At 41.2% G+C, this 26,835-nt stretch overlaps 1 protein-coding gene across 3 annotated transcripts in view; it reads left to right on the forward strand.

Moving 5' to 3' along the window:
• Window positions 1-26,835, forward strand: part of LOC142840792 (E3 ubiquitin-protein ligase RLIM-like) — a 216,899-nt gene that overhangs the window by 140,371 nt on the left and 49,693 nt on the right. Inside the window, exons 4-5 of one of the 3 annotated variants that reach the window (XM_075957388.1) lie at window positions 16,638-16,709; window positions 21,927-25,714. The exons of the other annotated variants lie outside the window; for them this stretch is intronic. Coding sequence (XP_075813503.1) covers window positions 22,224-23,357 — 1,134 coding nt within the window. The 5' untranslated portion in view covers window positions 16,638-16,709; window positions 21,927-22,223 and the 3' untranslated portion in view covers window positions 23,358-25,714. Of the gene's footprint in view, window positions 1-16,637; window positions 16,710-21,926; window positions 25,715-26,835 lie in introns of those variants that run through there. 3 annotated transcript variants of the gene reach the window in all.

Consider the following 26,835-nt stretch of genomic DNA (forward strand, 5'->3'; position numbering starts at 1 on the left):
CTAATAGTGTCTTGGTATTTTTGATAGACCCCAGAGGTTCTTTCATTGAAGCAAAAGGTCCTACAATCTCTTTTGCAGATGTTGAATTTCCCAATGTGCCTTTGGCAGATAAGAGAAACTCCCCAGTGCCTTGGGAAGCAGAAAAAGACTCTAGAGTCCCTTGTGCATATTTGGACACTTTCAAAGTTTCTGGTGATGATAGGTATGTTTCCACAGTCCTTTCATCAGAATGAGAAAATAGTGAAGTCACTTGTGTTGATGACAAGAGATCTGGATGCCCTGGTACAGATGGAAAATTTCACCTAGTCACTTGGGTAATGGGGAATTTGTATATGGCTCTGGAACTACTTGGGAAGGTGCTGAAAGTTACAGAGTCCTTTCAGGATATCGTGCTGAATGCAGCATTCCCTGGGATGACATAACACGTTTCAGAGGCCCTTGGGCAGGTTTCAAAGGTTCTAGATTCCCTTGGCCAGAAGGGAAAAAATCTGTAGATCCTTGGCTCAAAGTTAAATGTCCTCTAGGCACTATAGTTTATGGAAAAGCTCCTATATTCTTTGTAGCAGACTGAGAAGATTCCACACCCTCTCTCACATATGACAAGTGCCCCAAGGTATTCTGGGAGTATTGGTGTTGTCTCAAAACCCCTGAAGAATATACTGAGTGTTTTGAAGACCTTTGGATAGATGGCAAAGAACTTAGGACAGGCAATGTTTCCTCTATAGCTGTGGAGAGTTCCTTAGGCACTTTAGAAGATAGCAAAGGTCCTAGAGTCCATGGATTAGATAAAGTATTTTCCTGAGCACCTGGAGCAGATGGCAAATGTTCTTCTATGTGTGATAGTGAAGACATAAAGGATGCTTGAGGTTTCTGGCTAGATGGGAAAGGTCCTGTAGTCCTAGGGGAAGATGCTGAACTTTGGACATTATGTTGGGCAGATGAAGAAAATTTTCGAGACTCCTGGAAAGAAATTGGATGTTGTGAAGTACTTTGAGAAGATGACAGAATTCCTACATCTCCTTATGTGAGTGTAGATAGCTTTATAGACCCTAGTGCAGATTGTGGAGGCCCTAGAAATTTTTGGGCAGATAAAATAATTCTCAGAGGCTTTGATAAGATGGCCCAGATCCTAATATGACACGGGCATTGTGGGTAGACCCCAGAGGTTTTGTAGTTGATGTCAAAGGTTTCTCAGATGTGGAGTGCCCTGTTGTGCCTTGGGAAGATATGAAATGACCCTTAGTGCACTGAATAGATGGGAGAGACCCTAGAGTCCCTTGTACAGATTTGGACAATTTTAGAGTTCCCTGTTCTGAAAAGCAAGGTTCCACAACTCCTTCATCAGAATGAGAAAATGGACTTTCTTGTGATGGTGATACAGAGAGACCCAGATGGGAATCTCCTGCAGTCCCTCGGGTAGGTGGGGAAACTTTGTATGGTTTTGAAAGTTCTGAGAAAGATGCTGAAGGTCATAGAGCCCCTTTAGTATATCATGATTCCTTTAGTATTGACTGGGCTGACATGGAAAGTTTCAGAGATCCTTGGTCAAGTTTCAAAGTTTCTAGATACCCTTGACCAGAGAGAAAGGATTCTGCACCTTGTTTGTTAGGAGTTGAATGTTCTACAGGCACTACAGGTGATGGCAAATCTCCTATAATCCCTGAAGCAGACTGAAAAGACTCGATGCCCTTTTTTCCATGAGGCAAATGCTCCAATGTACGGTGGGAGTGTTGGTATTGTCCCCAAATACCTGAAGTCTGGATGAATGACAAAGAACTTTGCACAAATGAAGTTCTATCTGATGCTTTGGAGAGTTTCTTACATCCTTCACAAGATAGGTGAGGTTGTAAATTCCCTGGAACTGATGGAGGTTGTTCCTGAGCATGTGGAATAGATGATGAATGTTCTATGTCCTCCGGAGAAGACAAAAAAGATCCTCAACTTTTTTGTCTAGATAAGAAAGATCCTGTAGTCCTTGGGGAAGATGCTGAATCTTATACAGCATGTTGGGCCAATGGAGAAAATCTTGGAGCTACTTGGGATGAAGTGGGATGTGTCAATGTACTTTGCACAAATGGCACAGTTTCTACAATTACTTGTGTGGGAGTAGATAGTTTTAGAGACCCTTGGACAGATAGAGAAGTCCCCAGATCCCCTTGGTCAAATGAACAAGATCTTGGAGTTCATTGTGTAGATAAGGAAATTATCAGTGGCGTTTGGGCAGGTGGAGAAAATCCTAGTTCCTTCTTGGTACTTTGATTAGTCCCTGACTTAAAAGTTGGATGTCCTTCAGTACTCTGTGCCTGTGTGGGTTTACCAAACTGGGTTTTGTATAAAGAGAAGCTTTCTCAGGAACTCGAGAAAGGATTCAGTGTCTCCTGCCTTGATGTGTTTAATTCCAGAGTTGCTTGTGAAGATAGGCAAAATTCATCATCTTTTTGAAAAGATAAGGAAAGAACTAGACTTGCTTATGTTAGTGAGGAAAGTCCTGGAGTCATTGGGGTTGGGGGCAATGTGCCTGTAATCATTGGGACAAACAGACACATTCCGAAATCATCTGGGACAGAACAAATGGCTATGTGTGCACTGGTCAAACTTGGATGGTTCCAACATTCCTTGGAATGCTGACTGTTGTGGTGATTGTTAGCTATATGGTGAAGAAGCTAGAGTTCCCTGAGTAGATCTGTAACATTGGTCAGATAGAAAATGTGCTAGATCTTTGGATGCTGATAAAGAAGATTCGTGAGATCTTGTGACGTGTTGTAAAAGTCCTGTAGTCCCAGAAGGAAATGAAAAAGGCCCTGTAGGCCCTTGGTAAGATGGTGATGTATCTGTGCAAACAAGTGTCCCAGCTTACTTTGGAAAGATACCGGTGGACCCATAATCAGTGGGGAAGATGTTGAATGTTCTAAAGGCCCTGATCTGGATGAGAAAGAACCCAGTGTACCCTGGAGAGACATAGAATTTTCCCGATGCCCTTGATTAGATAGGCGAGTTGGTTGATTCCTTAGAGTAGTTTGGGGAGGTTTATTAGCATCTGGTGCAGATGATGAAGGTTTCACTACACTTAAGGAATACAACAAAGACTTTTGAATTCGTTGGTTAGCAGATGGTCTCAGAGTCTCTGAAGCAGATGGTGAATCTCGCAGGGGATCTTGGACCAGCAAAGAAGGTCTAGAAGCTTCCTGAAAGGAATTGGAATGCTTTGTAAGTTCATGATCAGATTGCAAATTCTCAAGAGTCCTATTTGCAGATATGGGCAGTACCAAAGATTCTTTAGAAGACAGGGAGTCCTTTTGTGTAGATGGCAATATTTATGGTAATTTATATAGCATATGATAATTTATATGGCATATATGGCATATGATGTAGATTGTCGAACTTCTGTTGTACATGGCAGTAATCCAAAAATGCCTTGTGCTGAAAAAGACTGTGCCACAGTATCTTTTTCTAACTGAGAATTTCTCTCATTCCCTTGGCCAGATGCCAAAGGTTCTAGGGTCCCTTGTGCCAATGACAGCACTTCTAGAGTTATTTGTGAAGGTGGTTTAGGTTCCACTACCTTTTGGTCAGTTAGAGAAGTTGCTGAAGTCACATGTAGTAATGAAGAAAGTTCCAGAGGTTGTGGAGTAGATGGTGAAGTTACTGTAGTCTCTGAAACTGATGTAAAAGTTTCCACCGGCTCTACTTTAGGGAAAATATATCCATGAATCCTCTCAGAGGATTCATGATTTCCCACAACATCTTGGGGAGATTCAGAAGGTTCTTGAGATTCTTGAGCAGATGCTGAAGGATGCAACAACCCTTGGATCAATTTAAGGGGTTTCTGAGGCCCTTGGGAAGAAAGCAAATTTGCTAGATCCACTGGGCGAGATGGGAAAAGTTCTTGAACACTTGGGGCAGATGATAAATGCTCTCCAAACCCTTGGAGTGAGGACAATTTTCTTGTAGATTGTGAGGCTGTTGAATAATATTCTTTACACTGTCCTACAGTTGAAAAATATTCTAGTTCCCCTTGTGCAGATTGGAATCATTCCAGGTACTTTGGAGATAATGTGGAAAGTGCTACAGTCTCAGTCTCAGACTCATGGAAAGATTGAAAAGGACACAGAGAGTTGCACAGTGATATAGAACGTTTCAGAGGCTCTTGTTTAGTTAGCAAAGAGTCTTGAGGCCCTAGGGTAGATAGAGAAGGTTCCTTCATCTGAATACAAGCTGAAGACAATGGATGTTCTGTATCTTCTAAGTGGGATAACAATGATTCTTCAATTTCCTGATCAGATAGAGCAGGTATCAAAGCCTCTTTGACATATAGTGAATGTAATAGATGGCTTTGGTCAGATAGAGAAGAATTGTTAGAATCCTGGGAATGAGTTTAAAGTTTTGTACTTCTTTGAGCAACTGATAAATTTTGTAGAACCCCTTCTGCAAACGTGGTCACTTCCAGAGTCCTTTGATAAGACTGAGAAGATTCAAGATCTCCATGGAGAGGTGGCAAAACTCCCACTTCATCTGGTCATAATATTTAGATGCTGAAGGCCCAAGGGAAGAGGTTAAACATACTTTGGTGACTGGTGCAGATGCAGATAGCTGTGTAGAATCTGTTTCAGATAGGGAAGGCCCCCAGCTCCTAGTGTTGATGATAATGGTCCCAGAAAACCATGATCAGATGGAGACAGTCCCAAAGACCCTTGATCAGATAGCAAAGATCCCATCACCTCTTGAGGACAAGGGGAAATGGTTTGAGTTGCATCATGTAGGGAGGAATGTTTTAAAGGCTCTTGAGCAAGTAAGGAAATGTTTTTAGTTCCTGGAGCAGAGATAGAAAATTCCTCAGACTCACCGTTACTGGACAGATGGGCAAGAATATTTGGGAGCATTTGGAATCGTCTTGGAAACCCTAGAGAAAAAAACGAAATGTTCTACATTCTCTAATGTAGATGGCAAAGGTCACAGAGTCTGTTCATCAAGTTTGTGAATTTTCAGAGGCCCTTGGATAGTTACAAAATGTTCTAGGGCCTGGGAAGTAGATAAAGAACTTTCCTGTGCATATGGTGCAGAAGGAGTGCCTTTTGCATCTTCTCTGGCAGATAACAAAGACCCCAGAGATTCAAGACCACATGAGAAAGATTACAAAACCTTTGTGATCAATGGTAAATATGGAGTCAATGGGGAAGTTGATTTGGCTGGTTTCTCAAATGGAGAAATTTCTCCATCTATTCCCACAGATGACACATGCCCAAGTTTCCTATGTTCTGATTTTGATGGTTCCATGAGCCCTGGAGAATATACCAAAATTCCTAGAGTCCCCTGGGTAGATGGTAAAGAATCAAACATTCCATGTGCTGATATGGACAGATCATCAGGTCTTTCAGCAGATTCAAAATGATCTAGAGTTTCTGGGGTCAATGGGAAAGCTTTCCAAGAACCTGGTTCCCTTGATAAATTTCTTCCAGCCTCTGGAGTTCATAAAGGCCCTTGAATGCCAGATTCAGTTTTGGGAGGTCCTAGAGGCCCTTGTGCAAATAGTGGATGTTGGTGAGGGCCTTGGATCAATGAAGAAGTTCTCAAAATCTCCTGTAAAGATGTCAGAGGTTTCACTGACCTATCAAGAGATGATACATTTTCCACTCTCCCTTTTGTGGATGATAATATTTCCAAAGCCCCTTGGGAAGATAATAATGTTTCCCTAATCCCTTTTCCAGGTAAAGAATTTTCCAAAGACTTTTGGGCAAGCGTAGTTCTTAGAGCTCCAGTGGCAGAAGAAGATTCCACAACACTTTCAACATATTGGGAGTTCTCTATTGACTCATTTGCTAATGAGGCAAGTCCCATATGCTCCATATCAGATCATAAAGCTCCTAGACCCTCTGAAATATTTGAGGTAGTTTCCAGAACAATTTGTGAAGGTATCAAAGTTTTGAGTCCCTCCTTGGCAGATTGGCAAGGTTTCAAATTCCCTATTAAAGGTACTAAGTGTTCTTGAGCCTCTTGGTTAGACAGTGAATTACCCAGAGACTCCTGTGCATATATAGAATGTTGTTCATGGTGTTTGTCAGCTAGCATATGTCCAAAAACCCTTGGATCACATAGAAAAGATTCCAGACCACCTGCGGCAGAGAGAGAATTTTGACATGTTCAGAGTTAGATGACAAAATTTCCAGAGACTCTACGGAAGATTTCAAACTTTCTTGAGTCCCCTGGTGGGTTGAAGAATGTTCAAGAGCTCCTTCGCTAGGTGGAAAGTGTTCTAAAGCATATTGGTCACACTGAAATTTTCCAGTAGCCCCGTTGGGAGATGATGGGATTACCAGAGCCACTTTTGCTGCTTCCACATGTTGGATAGACCCTTGTTCCAATGTGGACAGTTCTGGAGCTTTTTTGGCAGACAGAGAACGTCCCACATCCTCTTGAGCAGATGGCAAATGTCTGAGAGTTCCTTGTGCAGGTAAGGAAATTACAACAGGATCATGATCAGATATCGTAGATCTTGGAAACCCTGAGATATTTTTCAATTGTCCTGGAGATCCTGTGTTGTGTGAATATGTTCCCACATCCACTTCCACAGAGGACAATAGTCCCAGGGTCTCCTGGAAAGATATGAAAGGTAACATATCATCTAGAGCAGACAGAGAATGCCCTGGAGTTGCTTTTGTGGATTTGCAAAATCTATAGGCTCTTGTGCAGATAGGGAAAGTCCCACAGACCCCTGGATGGGGAGCACAGGGGCTATGCTACTTTCTGAGGATGAGAGACTTCCATGAAGCCCTTGTACAGATGGCATTGATGGTAGGGCCACTGAGCCATATTGAGGTAATTCTAGAATTCCATGAACATGCAACAATGGGAAAGGGGTTTCCTGATACAGAGTTAAATGTTCTTGAGCCTTTGGAGCCACTGGTAAGTGCTCAAGAGATGCAAAGCCTGAAGGGGAATTTTCCAGATATTCGTGTATAGATGGTAGAAATCTTTGCAACCCTTGTGCAGATTGGGAAGTACCAGCATTCCCAAGTAGATATGGAAAGATCCAGAAGCCTTTGTAGGGACAACAAGAGCCTTTGCAAAGACACCCTAGGTGAGCATGAAGTTTCCAGAGAGCCCTGAGCAGGAGGGACATGTTCTAAAATCCCTTGTTCTAGTGAAGAATCTTCCTGATCTCTTGGGAGGTTGGGCAAATGTACTGAATAACTTAATGAAGGTGGAAAACTTTTCTGAGGCCTTTGGGCAGATGACAAAAGTTCTTTTGCTTCCTGGGCAGCCTGGAAACAACACAGGTCTCCTGGGGCAGATGGTGAATGTCCAAGAAACCCTTGGAAAGATGGTGAAGTTCCTAGGTACCACGGCTCAGATGTTGATGACACTGGAGACCCTGGGGAAGATGGAAAGTGTTCTGCAGCAAGAAGGCAGGAGGAGGCACAGGGATCTTTAGATGGTTTGGAGGACATAGGAGATGTCAGGTCCTCTTGTGCTAATGGCAAAGATTCAAGATGTTTTTGTTTACATTTGGCCTTTCCCTTAGACCCTATGGCAGATAAGGAAGATTTCAAGACTCCCAAGTCAGATTTAGAAATTGACAGATCTGCTTGGGTATAGGTAGAATTTTCTGGAGCCTTTGACAGAAATGGAGAATGTCCCTGAAGGCCTGGGACAGATGGCAAATGACATGGACCCTTTGGGACAGATAAAGAAGGCCCTTGGGCCTCTTGGGATGATATGGAATATTCATGAGGCCCTTGGTTAGAATAGCAAGGTTCCACCATCTTTTGTTCAGATGTGGAACATTGCAGGTCCTTTTGGACAGATATAGAAGGCGTAGGACTTACCTGAGGAGTACTTGTAGTTATTGATGTTTCTTTTGGAACAGTAGAAGATGCACATACCCTTTTAGAGGAAGGGAGAAGTATAAAACTGCCTTCCTCAGATGAGGGAGTTCCCAAGTCCCCTTCATCAGAAGGATCATCTCTCAACCTCTTTTTGGTAGAAATGGAACATCCAGGGCCCACTTGGGTAGAGGGGACATGTTTACTATTTCCCTCCTGAGAAGGGATATGCATAAAACTCTCTTGTGTAGGTAAAGTGCCTTCATGAGATATGGTAGATCCTTGGGCTTCTTGCTCAGAAGGTGGAGGTGCTATTGTGTCAGGTGTACATATGCATATTTTTACTACAGCTTCATAATGAGGGGAAATTTCTAGAAACTGTGTAGATGTGGTATCCTCTAAAGTTTCCTGTGCATATGTAGTAGGTCTAAAATCCTCATGGGCAGCTAAGAAAGTTACTGGAGCTCCTTGTGTAAATGTGGAAGTTTTAGGAACACTTTCTTCAGGAGAAGAATGTAATAAAGCCTTTTGTATAGAGATGTTAGGTTCTAGAGACAGGTGGATAGACAAAACAGGTTCCAACAGCCCTTGGGAAGATAAGGTAGAATTCAGAATCTTTGGTGTTTTTGTAGATGTTCTGGAGTCACTTGTAGGCGTGTGGAAAGACTAACATCCCTTTGTGTGGATGGGGAATGGCCTATAGCCCCTTGTGTAGTTGTGACAGATTGCTGATACCCTTGAGGAGATGGGGAAATTTCTCCAGCTCCTGTGAAGAGTGGAGAGGTCCTGTGGGTGCTTGTGGGCAGGTAGAATCTGAGGAATCCCTTTCTCTCGATGTGAAATGTGCTACAAATTTTTGTGTACATGTGTCACATCCAAGAGCCATTTCTAAAGATGGGGATGAGTCTGGAACCCATTCTGCAGATGTATCCTGTCCCACAGTCACTTTATCACATATGGTAGAACCGAAAACATCCTAGACTGGTTGTAAATGACCTGGTAATCCTGGTGTATATGTAGAAATTTCAAGAGCCTCTCCTACACATGTGGAAAGTCCTAGAGACTCCTGAGGAAGAAGGGAAGGCTGTATTGCCTTAGCACTTTGGGTAGTTGTAGAATGTGCATGGCTCACTTGAACTCTCTTGGCATATCTCTGGTTATTTTGTTTCCAATGATGAATCAGGAGGGCCTTTTTGATTGGCAGGGTATATTTAGATCCCTCTTTGTCTGATAGAAACACTGGAAATCCACCTGGCTCAGAAGGAGGATCTGTCCTCTTTTGCTATAGTGGGGATATCCATTGTCCATTTTCATATCTGAATTAGGTTTGAATTTCCCTTTGTGAGAGAGAATAGGTCTTTGACCTGCTTCTCTAGATGTAGACAATTCTGGAGTCCTCTTGACAAATACGGAAGGACTCAGAACTCCTAGGGAAGTTGATGCAGGTGCTAGAGACCTTTGTGTATGTTGAGAAGGTACAAGGGTCCCTTGGGTAGACTTGGGAGTTCTTAGCATCTCTTGTAGATATGTGGAACTCTCTAGGGCCCCTTCTGAAGATGGCAAAGGTTCTGGAATCCCTGATGTAGATGTAGAAAGTTTTGTTTCTGCTTGGGTAGGCATGAGTGGTGTGAGGCTCACTTGGGGAGCAGTGATAGGGCTTGGTCCCCCCTGTGCTGTAAGGGAAGATCCGAGCCCATTTTCTGCTGGAGGACATTTAAAGCCCTCTTGCTTTAATTGGGAACTTATAAAATTGCTTTGGTCAGAGGAGGCATGACTCGAGCTCACTTCAGCAGATATGGATTTCTTAGGGTCATTCTGGGGAGAGGGAAACACCCTGGCTCTCTTCATGAGAGAGTATAGCTCTCCAGTCATCTTTGGCAGCTTTCAATGGTGCTAAACCCCCCTGGGAAGAGGGGTTAGGACATATTTCATTTTGGGAAAATAAAAAATCAGTGAGCACCCCTTTTGAAGAAAAACATGTGGAGCTGTCTTTGTCTAATGGGGCCTGATGTAGGCCCCCTTGATCAGAAGGGGGTTATCTAAAACTCTTTGGTGGAGAATTGGAATGATTGGTGACCCCTTGGCTAGAGGATGGACTTTTGAAAACCCTTCTAGAAAGGGAGACATGTTTGATTTTCCTTTCAGCCAAAGGGGGAGGTTTCTGGGATGCCTGGGAAGATATGGACTGCCCCATAGACACTTGATAACATTGGGTTCCTCCCAGAACCTCTCCAGTGGATAGGGATAGTTTGTTTCTCAGAGACTGTGAGGGCCAGGCAATCACTGGTTGTGCTAGGGAAAGAATATGTAATAGTGCTTGAATAGAGCAGAGGATGTCTGGAACCGATATTACAAATGGTATTCTGTATTTTAAGGATGACCTATCCTGGGATTTTCTAGCAAATTGGTGACAACGTCATCCTTTATGCTGAAATGCACCTCTAGACTGCTTAATAGTACTTATTCCAGTGCTATTATTATATAAATGTTAGTATGTATGTATATGTATACATACATACATATATATGTATATATATATATGAAAATAAGGATAAGAAAAATAATCTTCTTATAGTACAAAAGCAAGTTGTTTTTCAAATACTTTTATCTGCTTTTGGTTAAGTTCACCAATTCAGAACACAGACACAGTTGGACTCCCTAGTGTAGCCCTTATGGCCTTAAGCAATTGCTTTGTCTCGGTTTACATGTTGTGTGTGTGTGTGTGTGTGTGTATGTGTGTGTTTCACTACAGCAGTTTCATACATATGGTTTTATTATTAGCAAGGATGTATTCTAGGCCCCCTGGGTCCTTTCCTTTCCAGTATTGGTCCTGTCTAACTATCCACCTGTTAGTATTCAGGCATGTGTACTGGCCTGAGCTTGGGTAAATGTCCTCAGCTGTAGTCACTCAGAGCTCCTTCTGTGCACATTCACTACATTCCCTTTTAAAAGGACCATGCCAACCTCCTAACTCTCTCTTTCTCTCTTTGTCTTCATCTGTCCATCTGTCCCCCCCTCTTTCTTCTATTCTGTCTGCTACTCCTGTCCCCAGAAGTCAGGCTCCTCCTCTCCCCTCCCTCTTTTCCCATTCACTTTCTTCCAATTAAAAAAACCCTCTACCTGAGCTTGTCGCATGGCATCTTTCTCACACAAGCCACTTTTTCTCAATTAGAGCACACCTGTGTGCCTTCATGCTATTTCTCCTGGCAGGATCTTTTTAGGAACAAGAAGACACCATCTCAGGCAGCCTGCCTTCATTTACCCTGCCTACTTATGTTCCTCTAACCCCACCTTGTGTGTGTGTGTGTGTGCTCATGTATGCGTGTGTGTACATGCACATGAGCATACCTGCATTTGTGTGTTATTGGCATGAATGTGTAGTGTGTTTTTATATATGTAAGTGCACATGTGAATGGGTATATGTTCATATGTGTGTATGCACATGTAGAGACCCTATGTTGATTTTGGTTGTCATTGAAGACTCTACACATTATTTTTTTTACTGAAACAAACATAATTTGGATTGTCTAGCTAGTTAGTATGTCCCTTGTGATTTCTGGTCTCTAAAGTACAGATAAGCAGCCACACTTACCATTTATTTGGGTACTGCAAAGTTTAACACTTGTTTATATGTGTGGCAAGTGCTTTATACACTGAATTATCTCTTAGCACCTATTATTTTTAATGCTATTAAAAATTGATTTTATTTCCTTTATTACTTTCTTAGCATGTTCTATAGAAAAGCTTCTGATGTTTATGTTGATTTTGTATCCTGCTACTTTGCTGAAAGTGTCTGTATGTGAGTTTTCTACTGAAGATTTTAAGGGATAGATTATATTATCTATAAATAGGGAAAATTTGGCTTCTTCCTTTCCTGTTTGTATACCCGGTGGAATGTAAACTGGTGCCAACTGAATAAATCAGGACATAGGTTTTCAAAAATAAAAAAAGAAGTATTATAAGACCTAAATAAAATACTTCTAGACAAATACTCAAAAGACCCTAAGTCTTACATCTGACATACTTGCAATTCATGTTTATTGCCATAATATTCACAATAGTTAGATGGAACCATTCCTTTCCATTATGAGATGAATAGATAAAATGTAATATATATATATATATATATATATATATATATATATATATATATATATCCCAAATGGAATTTTATTCTACTGAAAAGATTGTTGAAATCATGGCATTTGGAGGGAAACAGAATTGCAGGTTTTTATGTTAGGTGAAGAAGTACAGATTTGGAAAGAGAGAATTATCAGAGTTTTATTCTCATATGTGAAATTGAGACTTAATTTTTATATATTAGTATACATATGTGTGGTTATGTGGTAAAGGACATAAAACTAAATAATGAAGCAAGAGAGGAGAAAAGAGATCTACAGGGGAAAATTAAGAAGTGTAATAGAATACATGTGATATAAAGGGGTCCTTACTAGTTACTGTTTTATTACTGAGATAAAAGACATTAACCAAGGCACTTGCGGAATGGAGAAGTTATTTGTCTTATGGTTCCAGAGGGAAATGAATCCATCAAGGAGGGAAAGTATGGCAGCAATCAGCAAGCATGGTACCTGGAATTGGAGCTGAGAGGTCACATCTCAAACCACGAGTACGAGACTGAGAGAGTGAACTTGAAAGGGTGTGAGTCTTTCAGCTTTCAAAACAACATACCCCTAGGGACATAATTCCTTTAGGAATGTCATGCCTCCTAAAACACCCGCACACAGCCAAAAACCAGGGACCAAGTATTGAAATGCCTAAGACTGTAGGAGACATGTCACTCACTCACACCAGCACAGGATGACTATTGAGGGAAGCAATGAGCCAGTAGGAGGGAGTCATGGGATCTAGGATGTCACTATAGGAGTAAGAACAACATGGAAAAGGGAAGAATGGAAAGTTAAAGGAACTGGCTGCTCTTCCAGAGGACCTGGGTTTGATTTCCAGATTCACATGTTGGCTCACAATTATCTGTAACTCCAGTCCTAATGGGATATGATACCCTCTTCTGACTTCTGCAGGCACCAGGCATGTATGTGGTGCACAGACATATGTGCAGGCAAAATACCCATACACATAAAAATAAATAATAAAAGGGAGTGAATAAAAATGTCATAATGAATCTCACTTTGCTAACTTTTAAGCCTCATAAAGTATGTGTATGTTCATCATCTGCATATTTGTATAGTTTCTGTGCTTTTTTGACTTTTACTTTTATTTCCTCAAACTGTATTGTTTTGCATTTGTTAAGATTTAATTTGCAGAGAAAACCAACACATGTGGTATATTTAAAAAGAGATGCCATAGGGTGCCAAGAAGAACGTTTATGCCATTCCAATTTACTAAAGTATTCTCTAGGTATGTGTTAAATCTAATCTATGTATCATCAAGTCCAGATCTGGCATTTCTTTGATAATTTTAATTTATATGATGTGATGTTTTATGTGGATTGCCAACATGACCTATAATAAATAAAAGGAGCCTATGTGCATGCCTTTGAGGGATTATCTAGCTTAAGTTATCCTCTGTGTGTGTCTGTCAGGATATATTGGGGGGTGTCTGTGTTGGGAAGTGGACTCTTAATTCCTAGAAATGCCAAGCAGGCCAGTCAGAATGAGGGTACTGCCACTTACATATGATTCCTACAAAATTCTCTCATCCATCAAGCTGCATGTAAAGATACCTGCCACCCCACAAACATGCACCATGTACTGGAACACTCCATGCTTATGAGCTGGAACTGAAGGATGGAGCCTTAAAAGTCTTCACCTATGTGCCAATGTGCCATATGCATTTAACCCTGAGCTGACCAACAGAACTGTTACATACCTCTCAGGAACTTCTTATGGTCTCTCCCAGGATTTGTCTCCAAGCCACGGATAAAGTATAAACCAAACCAAACACACACACACACACACACACACACACACACGTTTAATGTTCAAGGAGGCTATGTCTTACCCTCTATTAATTTCAGAGCCTTCTCTGAGTATTCTTATTGTGTGGAGCTGTGGACTGCTTCCTGCCACCCGGCTAGCTTTACCCTGTTGTAATAAGAGCCGTGGGCTGCGTCCCTGGCACCCGGCTGCCCGCACAGCTAGCTTTACCCGAAATAATTACACAGAAACTATATTCTTTTAAACACTGCCTGGCCCATTAGTTCCAGTTTCTTATTGGCTAGCTCTTACATATCGATCTAACCCATTTCTAATAATCTCTGTAGCTCCACGAGCTGGCTTACCAGGAAAGATCTTAACCTGCATCTGTCTGGAGTGGGAGAATCATGGCAACTCCTTGACTCAGCTTCTTTCTCCCAGCATTCTGTTCTGTTTACTCCGCCTACCTAATTTTCTGTCCTCTTAAGAGGCCAAGGCAGTTTCTTTATTTAACCAATGAAATCAACACAAAACAGCAGACTCCCACATCATTACCCGAAATAATTACATGGAAACTGTATTCTTTTAAATACTGCTTGGCCCATTAGTTTTAACCTCTTATTGGCTAGCTCTTACATATTGATCTAACCCATTTCTAATATTCTGTGTAGCACCACGAGCTGGCTTACCTGGAAAGATCTTAACCTGCATCTGTCTCAAGTGGGAGAATCATGGCGACTGCCTTACTTGGCTTCTTTCTCCCAGCATTCTGTTCTGTCTACTCCACCTACCTAATTTTCTGTCCTATTAGGGCCAAGGCAGTGTCTGTATTTAACCAATGAAATTAATACAAAACAGAAGACTCTCCCCCATCATATTCTTGTAGCTGAGATGATGCCTAGACAGCGCAGAGCAGGAGAAGGGGCTTTTGGATCTTTGACCCTGTGAATTCTCCCTGGGTATTATGTAGGGTGGCCTAGACAGCAGACGGCAGGTATATGCCACCTGCATGGGTACCCCTTATCAAAGAGAGGAGCTTTGTCAAGGGTGGCAAGGGCAGTGAAACCTGGGCTGGATGGTACCCAGAGGCCTGCCTGGTCAATTTGGGCACCCTACATTCCACATCCTGATCTGGATACTTCTACTTGGATTCACCCTAAGCCACCACACCGCATTGAGCTTGGTGCCCACTAGGTACGCACAAGAAGGAAGTACATGATGATGTTGGTGGCAGGTGCCTTCTGTCAGACCCCTAGTAGGGTTCTGGGGATGTAGCTGTGGATCAGAAACATCTTCCGGCAGGTACAAGTCCCTGAATTGCAAGCACAGCATGGCTCAAGGAGAAAGCCATTTCTCGGAGAAAGCAAAAAAAAAAAAAAATGAGGGCCCTGCAGAAAGAGAGGAGAGAGGATGACAGGGAGGGAGTTATGTGGATGACAGACATTTTGCCATAATGGTTACCTGGCCCTGAGACCCTGAGCACCTGGCCAGAGATGCTGGGCACTGTGTGCGGTTTCAGGGAAGGAGTTGTGTGTTCTGCTGGGGAGACTGTGCCAAAAGCTAGAGGTTCCCTGGGCGGGCTTGTGCACATGATGTGGGCTGGTGTGTTCCACAAGGTCTCCAAAGGAACCCAGAGGCAACCCAGGATGCAGAATCCCCTGCAGGGAAATTCTCTAACCCTGCCAGACATGGTGACTTCAGGACCTGAGAGGCTGTGCTTCCCTTGCCCAGCAAACTAAGGGCTGTGGTGGGCACGCAGTTCCCCTGGGTCCGGTTGCTCCCACACTACTCATGAGTCACAGAGACTGCAGGAGACTGGCTGAGGCACAGTGGGGGGGCACTATGGGAGCTACTCTTTAGCCAGCCCTCAGCCATGTCAGCAGAAGCACTGGGGAGCTGCTGGCGGGATCGGAAAAACAATTCTGCTTGATGGCAGCAGTACACAAAGAAGGCCAACAGTCACAGGGCATGGGTGCACTCCCTCTGCCCTTTCCAAAACAAAAATAAAGAAAATCCAGTGCACCACACTCCAAGATGGCCACCAAATAAACAACTAGGCCAGGACTTGCCAGAGATGGGTCTCTAGGCTACAATTTTGCCTGCCCCCACTCCCTTCCAAACGCAGGAACCCAGCAGAAGCGGTAGAAGTGGAGGTGTGCAGGACAGAGTCACCTTCATGTTCATCAGTGGAGAAGAGACAAGATAGGGTACCACACCGTTGTAATCTTCCATGAACCTCCCTGCTCCAGCACAGAGAGACGATGCCCTGTCTCTCTTCCCATGGACCCTGGTACTTGTTTCTGTGACTCTCATTTAATTACTGGGAATTTTGTATGTCGTTGCAATCGCAAGGTTTAGGAGTTGGGACAAAAACCGGGGCACAATAGACATGCCATCCAAGGAGAAGAAGTCTACAAGCAAAACTCCAAAGCACCCAAGGGATTCTCCCGATTCTCAATTTGATGATGACTTGAAGTCCAGTGTTCCCCAATGGCTAGGTACAATCAGAGGGTTTTGTGAAAGGCTGCACCTACCCCAGGGGACAGTTTGACTGATCTCTTGGCAGGTGGTGCATAAGGGCAGTTCAGGCCCAGGATCATTGCTTCAGATTGCAGGATGTTTCCAACTCTGAAAACGGGTATTTCTATGTATCCCAAACTGGTTTGTTGACTTTAGGTTCCCCCTTGATCTTCTAACTTCAGGACTCCTAGCCCAAGCCATCCTCACTTCCAGCTTGTCTCCTGGAAAGATTTAAAATTACTTTAACCCCGGAAGCTTGTACAAACGCCTAACTAAAATATCCCCAAGCACATACCTGTTTTAATCTCACTTGTACACACATGCTGGATTTAAAAGTACGTTTCCTGTCTAGGATGCCTAGAAATTCCATAGACAACTTATTTTGTATTTTCTTTCTCTTCAGTGTAGTAGAAAACCTCGCGATTGATATCTGTGATGACAGTGCTTCATCAGAGCAAGATGAACAGCAGGCGAGGTAATAAGTGTAAACTACTGTTTGTTTGTCATTAGAAGACAGTTTCAGAAAATTCAACTCTTCTTTGTTAAACACCACATATTTATTTCTGAATAAAATAAATTTTCATATCTCATTTAAGAATTTCATACTTTTGTCTTTAAGGAATCTTTATTTTTAATATCAGAGAAAGCACATACACATTTTGTTCATGTTAGTAAGGGAATAAGAAAATGTCAAAAATGATTAAGTGTAAGAACGGTTAAACAAGTTGTAATACCTTCACGTATAAAACATACAACCACGAAGTAAGTTGAACATGTCTATGAATATCATTATGAATAAATCCAAAAAATCTTGCTATTTAAAGTGAATTGCCATGGATAAATAAATAAAAATGAACAAATTAAAAGACTTTAATATTTGTATATGCATGCACTAAAAGTAAAATAAAAATGATACATGTACTACTTAATTTACCACATAATTGTTTGTAACTATGAATAGCTTAGAGGTACATGATTTGGCATAGCTATATAATAGGCTTTAATTATCCTTACAGTATAATGTTTATTTTTATTTTGTTTTCTGTTTATGTTTTGGAGATTAAATGTTACTGGGATTGCAGGTGAACTGTAAGTCTTGGCAATTTTCCTTCCTCATCTAGCCTGTGCCATCACACGAGAGTCAAAGCATTCTATTTCTTAAACTGAAAAGGCTGGACACTTATTATTTTAGTACTGCACTTAAATTCTTCACATCTGCTATTTACTTAGGGTTCAATTTATGCACTTCATTGAAATTAGTAGAAAGTCATCTTCTTGCTTAGAGTTAAATATAAGAAATTATGGCAATATTTGAAGATGGAAGACATAACTTGTGAGATAAGCACAAGGATCATACCAAAAAAAAAAGTCTAAGGAAGCCTATTTCTCCCACTGTCAGTATTCCTTAGTTGCTTGTTTCCTGAAGTTTTTATTTGTGTATAGTTTAGGACTTGTAGAGTTTCCCTGGCTATTGATTGCTTTGTTCAGCTCATCTTTAGATTATCATGTTGGTGACAACTTAGAAGTGTTTCTAATATCCCTAGAATTTTAGAGCAATCCCCTTGACCCTTAGACTCTTACAATCTTTCTACCCCCTCTTCATATATATATATGAAAGAGAGAGTAATATATGGGAGGATTTGGAAGGGAAAAAAGGAAAGGGAATGTAATTACAATACCAAAAACATAAAAGAAGCAATTTAAACACTTTTAATACCAAAATCTTACATATTCAGTTTTTGAACACTGTAAACTGAATTTGTCAGCATATTCATATTGCATTTTTTGAGTGTAAATTGTCCTGGGGTCATTTGAATGGCATCAGCATCATCACAGGTCCCTTTAAAACAGGGAAATTTAGGCAGACATTCAAGTCACAGGAGGACTAAACTAGGAAAAGAATTCATAAAGAAAGGTAGGTTTTTTCCCAGAACATTCAAAAGGTGAAAGGAACCATCATAGGAATGCAGGCAGCAACAAGACACCAGAAAAGGCAAAATCTGAATGAATTGAACATGATGCTAACAACAATTGTAGCATATCCCAGGTAAAAAACATAACAGAATTATTAGATGTATCTAAACGTGACAAGTATTTTATTAAAACCTAAGTGAAATTTACTTATGAAATCACAGAACAAATTTGTATAAAATTTGAATTATGGAAATTTTAAAAATTTTAAATTTTACAAATTTGTGTAAAATTTGTATTAATTTTTAATTTCTTAATATGCTAAACATTATATTAGATGCATCTAGAATATAATTACATATGAGCGTGTATTACAGTTTTACTAAACAACTTACATTTGATTTTTAAACTTTTGCAAGAATGTTGTTGAAAATCCTTTAAATGTCATCCTGAAACATTTTTATTAATACTAATGAATTATTCTTCTAACTCAAACTATTATTATGAAAAGAGAAGAAACAATTGTAGAACAGAATCAGCCAAGACAACTTAGTAATGTCCTAGTCACAGTAAATACTAGTCTACTCATTTACTCTTAAATTTTATATGACTATACTACTATGAAAATTAACCTGGTAGTAAAAAAAGCATTTGCTTCTTGATTTTACCTGACACAATCATTTTGACAGTTTCATTCTGCTCTATATAAAAGTTAACATCCACTGAAATCAGTGATAATATGGAAACAAGAATGAGTAAAAGAAAACACAAGAAATAGAATGGGGATGAGAGAAAAAAGGGAATGGGAGAGAAGAAAGAGGTGAATCTGTTTCTTGTGTTGTGGAGCAGATATCTCCAGAGCCTTGTACAGTGCATGCTTTATTATTGAGCTACACCCCCAGCACCTAGCTATATTTATCATCTTTGGGTAAGTCTAATTTGATTTACATAACCCCATGTCAAAATTACTGTACAAACTTTAAATATGTGCAATTTACTGGATGACAACTGTACCTTAAAAAAGCTGTTAAAATGTCCTAGCCCCCCCCCAAAAGAGATGAATCTGGACTTCCTAGTTAGTTAAAGCTGAGCAGGGTTAAAGAGAGATGTTGCATCTGGAACTCATTTACATGTTGTATTTATTTGTTAACGTTTATAAAAAATCAAATCAAGCAAGGATAAATACGATTTAAAAATCCTATGAACGCATAAGCTTCCTTAGAGAGAAGCAACTAACAGTCCAATACAGTTATGACACCTATAAACTTGAAAGACCAGTTCAGTAACACAATGGGTTCAGTGGTAATTCTCATATCCTGGATGTAAGCAGTAGCTCTTAACTGCTTTTCAATTTTATTTTTATTTTCAAGTAATTTATTCTAATAAAAATGCTGCCCACCTGAATAATCATGATTCTTTGCCCCTAAGGTTCTCAAGATTTCTTTTTGGTAAAAATTTCCACATCCTCCCCTCCTCCCATTTCCCTCCCCCTTCCTCACCCCTCCCCCTCCCTCTCCAGTCCTAAGATCAGTCAGGATTCCCTGTCCTGTGGGAAGTCCAAGGTTCTCCCCCCTCCATCCAGGTCTATCTAGGAAGGGGAGCAACCAAACAGACTAGTCTCCCACAAGGCCAGACCATGCAATAGAATCAAAACTCAGTGCCATTGTCCTTGGCTTCTCAGTCATCCCTCATTGTCAGCCACATTCACAGAGTCCAGCTTGATCTCATGCTCCATCAGTCCCAGTCCAGCTGGCCTTGGAGAGTTCCCATTAGATCATTCCCACTGTCTCTGTGGGTGGATGCACCCCTCACAGCCCTGATTTCCTTATTCATGTTCTCCCTCCTTCTGCTCTTCACCTGGGCCTTGGGAACTCAGTCCAGTGCTCCAATGTGGGTATCTGTCTCTATCTCCATCCATCGCCAGCTGAAGGTTCCATGGTGATATGCAAGATATTCATCAGTGTGGCTATGAGAGAAGGCCAGTATAGGCACCCTCTCCTCTGTTACCCAAGGACCTAGCTGGGGACATCCCCGTGGACACCTGGAATCCCCTCTAGAGCCAAGTTTCTTGCCAACCCTAAAATGGTTCCCTTAGTTAAGATACCTTGTTCCTTGTTCCTATATGCACCATTCATCAATCTCAACCATCCCATTTCCCCAAGCTCACCTCAATCCTCCCCTTCTCCCTTCTCTTTCCCCATTCCCCCATCCCCCCTTCCCCACAACCCACCCCCACCCTCGTGCTCCTAACTTTTGCCCAGTGATCTTGTCTACTTCCAGTATCCAAGAGGATAAACATATGTTTTTTCTTGGGGTTCACCTTCTTATTTAGCTTCTCTAGGATCACGAATTATAGGCTCAATGTCCTTTGTTTATGGCTAGAATCCACTTATGAGTGAATACATACCATATTCATCTTTTTGGCTCTGGATTATGTCACTCAGTAAAGTGTTTTCTATTTCCATCCATTTGCATGCAAAATTCAAGGTGTGATTGATTTTACCACTGAGTAGAACTCTAAAGTGTATATTGCCACACCTTCTTTATCCATTCTTCTACTGAGGGGCACTTAGGCTGTTTCCAGGTTCTGGCTATTACAAATAGAGATGCTATGATCATAGATGAAAAAATGCTGTTGTAGTACGATTGGGCATCTCTTGGGTATATTCCCAAGACTGGAATTTTTGGATCCTGAGGTAGGTTGACTCCCAGTTTCCTGAGAAACTGCCACACTGATTTCTAAAGTGGTTGCACAAGTTTGCATTCCCACCAGCAATGGATGAGTGTTCCCACTATTCCACAACCTCTCCAGCATAGGCGATCATTGGTCTTTTTGATTGTAGCTATTCTGACAGGTGTAAGATGGTATCTCAAAGTTGTTTTGATTTGCATTTCCCTGATGGCTAAGAAGGTTGAGCATGACCTTAAGTGTCTTTTGGCCGTTTGAACTTCTTCTGTTGAGAATTCTCTGTTCAGTTCAGTACTACATTTTTTAATTGAGTTAATTGGAGTTTTTATGTCTAGTTTCTTGAGTTCATTTTATACTTTGGAGATCAGACCTTTGTCTGATGTGGAGTTGGTGAAGATCTTCTTCCATTCAATAGGTTGCCTTTTTGTCTTAATGACAGTTTCCTTTGCATTACAGAAGCTTCTCAGTTTCAGGAGGTCCCATTTATTCATTGTTATTCTTATTGTCTGTGCTACTGGGGTTCTATGAAGGAAGTGGTCTCCTGTGCCCATATGTTGCAGACTACTTCCCACTTTCTCTTCTATCAGGTTCAGTGTGGTCAGATTAATATTGAGGTCTATACACCATTTGGACTTGAGTTTTGTGCATGGTGATAGATGTGGATCTATTTTCATTCTTCTATAGGTTGACATCCAGTTATGCCAGCACAATTTGTTAAAGATGCTTTCTTTCTTCCATTGTGTAATTTTTGCTCCTTTGTCGAAAATCAGGTGTTCATAGGTTTGTGGATTAATATCTGGGTCTTCAATTCAATTCCATTGGTCAATATCTCTGTTTTTATGCCAATACCAAGCTGTTTTCATTACTGTAGCTCTGTAATAGAGTTAGGAGTCAGGGATGGTAATGTGTCCGGAAGTTCCTTTATTGTATAGGATTGTTTTGGCTATCCTGGGTTTTTTGTTTTTCCATATGAAGTTGATTATTGTTCTCTCAAGTTCTGTGACGAATTTAGTTGGGATTTTGATGGGGATTGCATTGAATCTATAGACTGCTTTTGGTAGAATTGCCATTTTTACTATACAAATTTTACAGCAAATTAAAGCGGGGAAGCCGCCACAGCAGAGCTCAGAAGAAAATAGACGCTGAGGCTCTTCAGATGACGTATCCAATGGTGACTCCATAATAGATTGGCCTAACTCTGGCAGACAGACTGCCAATACAGCAAGAAGTGGTCAGAGAGGAAATCAGTCCTTGGGGGCAGTGAGCCAGACTAATCCAAACAGTGGTGATTTCAGATTCAGTTTAGAGACAAATGTTAACCATCATAATGTAAGCCAAACCCCAGAGAATGAAAATGAACCATCTGCTACATGTCTTAGTGTAGAAAACATGGACAGCAGCAGCCAAAGGCAAATGGAAAATTCAGCATCTGAGACATCATCTGCCAGAACACCTAGGTCAGAACGCAGTTCTGCTGCAGCATTAACAGAAGTGCCATCCAACAGAGGTCGGAGGAGGGCAAGAAGCCCAAAACCAGAACACCAGCGAAGAACCAGAGCCAGAGCTGAAAGAAGTAGGTCTCTGCACCCAGCAAATGAAATTCCACGAAGATCGCATCATAGCATCTCATCTGAGACTTTTGAGCACCCTTTGGTAAATGAGATCGAGGGAAGTTCTAGAGCCCCTCGCCATGGGACTTTGAGACAGCAGATAACTGGACCTGAGTTGCTAGGTAGAGGTCTTTTTGCGGCTTCTGGGTCAAGAAATTCTGCCGCTCAAGGGACAAGTTCTTCTGACACGGGTACCACTGGTGAAGCAGCAGGATCTGGTCATAGACCTCCAATCATAGACCTTCAAGTCAGAACAAGAGTTCTGCTGGGAGAATACCAGCAGAGAGATAGCATTGCTAGCAGAACTCGGTCAAGGTCTCAGACCCCAAACAACCCGGTCACTTATGAAAGTGAACGTGGAGGTTTTATACGCACCTTTACACTTTCTGAACGTGCAGGTGGGAGAACCTATGTGAGTACTGACGGGTTTTCCACTCTTACAATCTTCAATCCTGGATCAAGGGAAACTACATCTGTTCCGATTCACACCACGTTAAGGCAGAGAACGACACGTTTTGGTGAGCTTCCATGGAGTGGAAGAGGGAGCTCTGGTGGTAACAGCTCTGCTTCTGGCTCCAGCTCCAATGCTGAAAGTGCAGAAAGTAGCTCAGACATGTTTGAAGGAGGTAATGAAGGAACCCGACTTGACCCCTATAATGACAACCATCAACCTGGAGGACTCACCAAAGAACAGATTAATAACTTGGCAATGAGAAGTTTTGGTGAAAATGATGCATTGAAGACATGTAGTATTTGCATTACAGAATATACGGAAGGTGACAAACTTCGTGAGCTACCTTGCTCCCATGAGTACCACGTCCACTGCATCGACTGCTGGTTATCAGAGAATACCACCTGTCCCATTTGTCGCAGGGCCGTTTTATCTTCTGGGAACAGAGAAAGGGTGGTGTAATGAGAACAGAACTCTCGAAGCTATGTAGCTGGAATAGTGACGGGCAAACGGAAATCGCTTGCTTTATCTCCATGTTTTTGAGCAGTGCTTAAATATAAAGTCACAACCTGAATCGAGTCATCACTTTCCTAGGGAATCGAGTCTTTTCTCTAGTTTCTCTTTGAGGATAGAAAGAATATTTCAGAAGCAACGTTTTAGGACTTCAGTGTTAAATTTCAATACCAGATAATTGCTAACCTGTTACCGATAATTTACCCATGTACACTTGTCATTTTCCCTTTGTTACCACAAGATCTGCCTTAGCAGGGGCTCCTTTATCACGCTGTGCTCTTTTTAGGTTTGCAAGGCCATAAGAGGGGCATGAAGAAAATTCCCACTCAAGACTAAGTTCCATTATGTGTTTAGTAAGTGATTAATTAAAACTATACTATTCCCAGTCACTAACGCAAATTCATTCACATTCTGAGTATTGTTTGTTCCCCTTCCAGATTAGGGGATGATGGACATATCAGTGTAAATAGCACTAAACAGTTAGGATCTCCTAAGTGTATTAACTGTCCTAAGCCCATCACTGTGGCACACAATTGAGTGAACATAGAGTTTCACTCAGATATTTATCTTGTGGAAATATTAAAAAGCCTATACTTGTGTAAGTAAAAATTCGCATTTGTTTTTTTCAAAACATAAAGCTATTTTATAGAGGCTCAGTACTTTTCCAATGTACTGTTGAATTAACGCACTCAAAATTGTAAAGTATTGTGCTTAGAAATGAGAACGGCTTTTGTGAGCTGTGATAGTAAAACAAAGACACCAAACAAAGTGTGAAGCTGCTTTTGTAAGTGCAACATATCTATATTTAATATATTTGAGAACAGCTACTGTGACATGGAAAGGAAAGGACCATATAGAATCAAACTGTCCTAAAACCCAATGGAAACAATGAATTTTAACTTGAATTTAGTCAGGAAGTGATAGAAGGTAAGAGCACTGCTCTGGAGAATGGACCATTTTCATGATGACAGTGATATAGGCTTGAACTGGTTTCCTACAATGACAGCCACAGCAGCTGGACCCAGTATTCAACTCGAATAGATGAAGCAGAAGATCCACAAATTTGGCAGAGCTGTCTTTTGTTTAAAAAAAAAACCGCTACCACCTAGCACAAGTTAAATTGATGTTTTTACAATCTGCTCCTCAAAAACAGAAGGTGGAGGAAAGAGACTTCTAAACCAATTTTAAAGTAGGGATTTCAGTTGGTACAGATGGGTGTGCTTTTGGAAAAATCTCGGATTTGCTTGTTTTCGAGATTTATCATCTAAGGTAATAGTGCACACTTGTCAATATTTCATTGCTGTACCTAGCAGATCCAACATGCCACATTTAAAAGACATATTCATAAACTAAGATATTATGTTTTATTGACAGTGAGGCATGTCGGGTAATTTGAAATTCAAATTCTAGTTGTGTTGCCCATATGTGAAGATGAGATGGCCAGCTCACATCTATGGACACACACATTAGTTGTTCTCTTTTAGTGGTAAGACTAGAATGTGATAACCTCAGGACTCTTGCCTGGTTTTTCTTTTAGGACCTGTTGGGGTTAAGATTAGCCTTGTTGGTTCCCCAGAGAAAGCTGCTAGGCCAGAGAGAAGCTGGATTAAACAGGCACATCCCTGGCCTTTCACCAAATGAGCTAACTACGCAGACTAGTCCGAGATTCTAGAAACTGCTTTACCCAAATCTGCTTACCCTCACTGGTACCACCTTAGCAGTACAGATTATTTCAAAGTTCTTTCTTACATGTTTTCCTCTGGCTATCATTTCTACCTAAGTGTCAAGGGAATGAAATTGTAAATTAGGTAGTTGTTTACAAAGAATATGCACTGCTCTTGCAAGGAAATAATGTCCAGACAAAGCTTAGCCTATTTTTTTAGTATAAGCAGATTTCACTATTTATGGCTCTTATGTAATACATTTTTTTATCTTTTTAAAAGAATTATCCAGGTAAAAGTCAGGATTCCTTTATATTTGTGAGTCTCAATGTCACCTTTCTATGGTTTTCAGATCTGTAGGATAGTCCTGATTAACTAAAAACAAATCCATTTTCCTCTTGGTAAAAATGTTTCAATTGAGGAGTGTTTATTTTCTATAGCTAAAAAACAGCTGACGCATATTCTAAACATGAAGTTTGTAGGGGAAGCCCAGCCAATCACCTTGCTTAAAGGGCGGGATCCCCTGAAGTTGTTATTTACTTATAAAGATTGCTGATGCGCTCCCCGCCGAACCTTCTGTTTTCCTGCTTTCCGCTGGAACCTCGGTTATGTAAGTCCTCTACTTATTAAAGCTGAATATTTTATAATAAATTCTGTCTGCCGTTCATTTATGTCATAACATTATGGCACCCGAACGTATGACTTTTTTGTGGATATCCGCCCCTGCCTCAGAGAATGGCCATGGTGCTGGGGCCTCCCTAGCTGCCCCAGCCTCAGCCGCGGCTCCCGGCTCATGCACACAGTGCCCTTTCAACATCACCATGCTTTCGCCGGACGATCACCTTGCCCAATTGCCAGGCACACAGCTCCCTTCTCTGCTGGTCTGCTCACCGGCTCTGACTTCCCGGCCACGTGGACTCAGGTGCACCCCATCACCTACTGGCAGGCAACGGTCATTACAGGTAAAAAAAAATATCACAAAATAAATAAGGAAAATGTCTGAAAACGTCACCGTTCAAGGTTTCCACTGCTTTTTTGACTACACCATGTGGGAGATTTTACAAGAGGTAGGTGTCTGACACACCACATCTATGGTTAATTCTGGGGTTGGTCATGTTTCTTGGTATTATATGGTTTGGTAATAGAAAAATGATAAAGTTCTTACAAGATGAGTCCAGGATTCTTAGGGCAGAGGTTGAATGATTAAAAACAATTCAGACTGACAACAACCTCCTCAAGAAAGAGGTTGAAGTTTTCAAGAAAGAGAACTTTTTTCCTCAATCATTGTCAGAGTCTATCATGACTCTGTCAACAGCAAAATTTAGAAAAAGTACAGTCTGATATTAAGGAAAGAATCACTATTATGGAGGAGGGAACAGCTGATCTGGACCGTAAACTTCAGTCCCTATCTGTAGGATCTGAAACATTAACTGAGAAAATGAAAACTGCTGAATGTGACATTCAGGTTTTGTCTAAAGGATATGGCAGATTGGCTGACAGATTATCAATACAAGAAGGCACAATTCATGCCATGAAAATTTTATCCAAAGATGAGATATTATCTCTAATGGACAAACATCATACCTTAGAATCTTCAATGAAGGCTTTGGAGCATAATTCTGAACAGGAGATTCAGGCCTTGCAGAAGGCAATGGTAAACAGATTTGAAAAGATTGAGGAAATTCTAAATTCTGATGAACAGGAGCAGACGGTGGAAAGGCAAATTTTAACTCCATCAGTGAGTAAAACTCTCTGGGATAATTCCC

This window comes from Microtus pennsylvanicus, chromosome X, assembly GCF_037038515.1.
Source record: "Microtus pennsylvanicus isolate mMicPen1 chromosome X, mMicPen1.hap1, whole genome shotgun sequence".
Lineage (NCBI taxonomy): Eukaryota > Metazoa > Chordata > Mammalia > Rodentia > Cricetidae > Microtus > Microtus pennsylvanicus.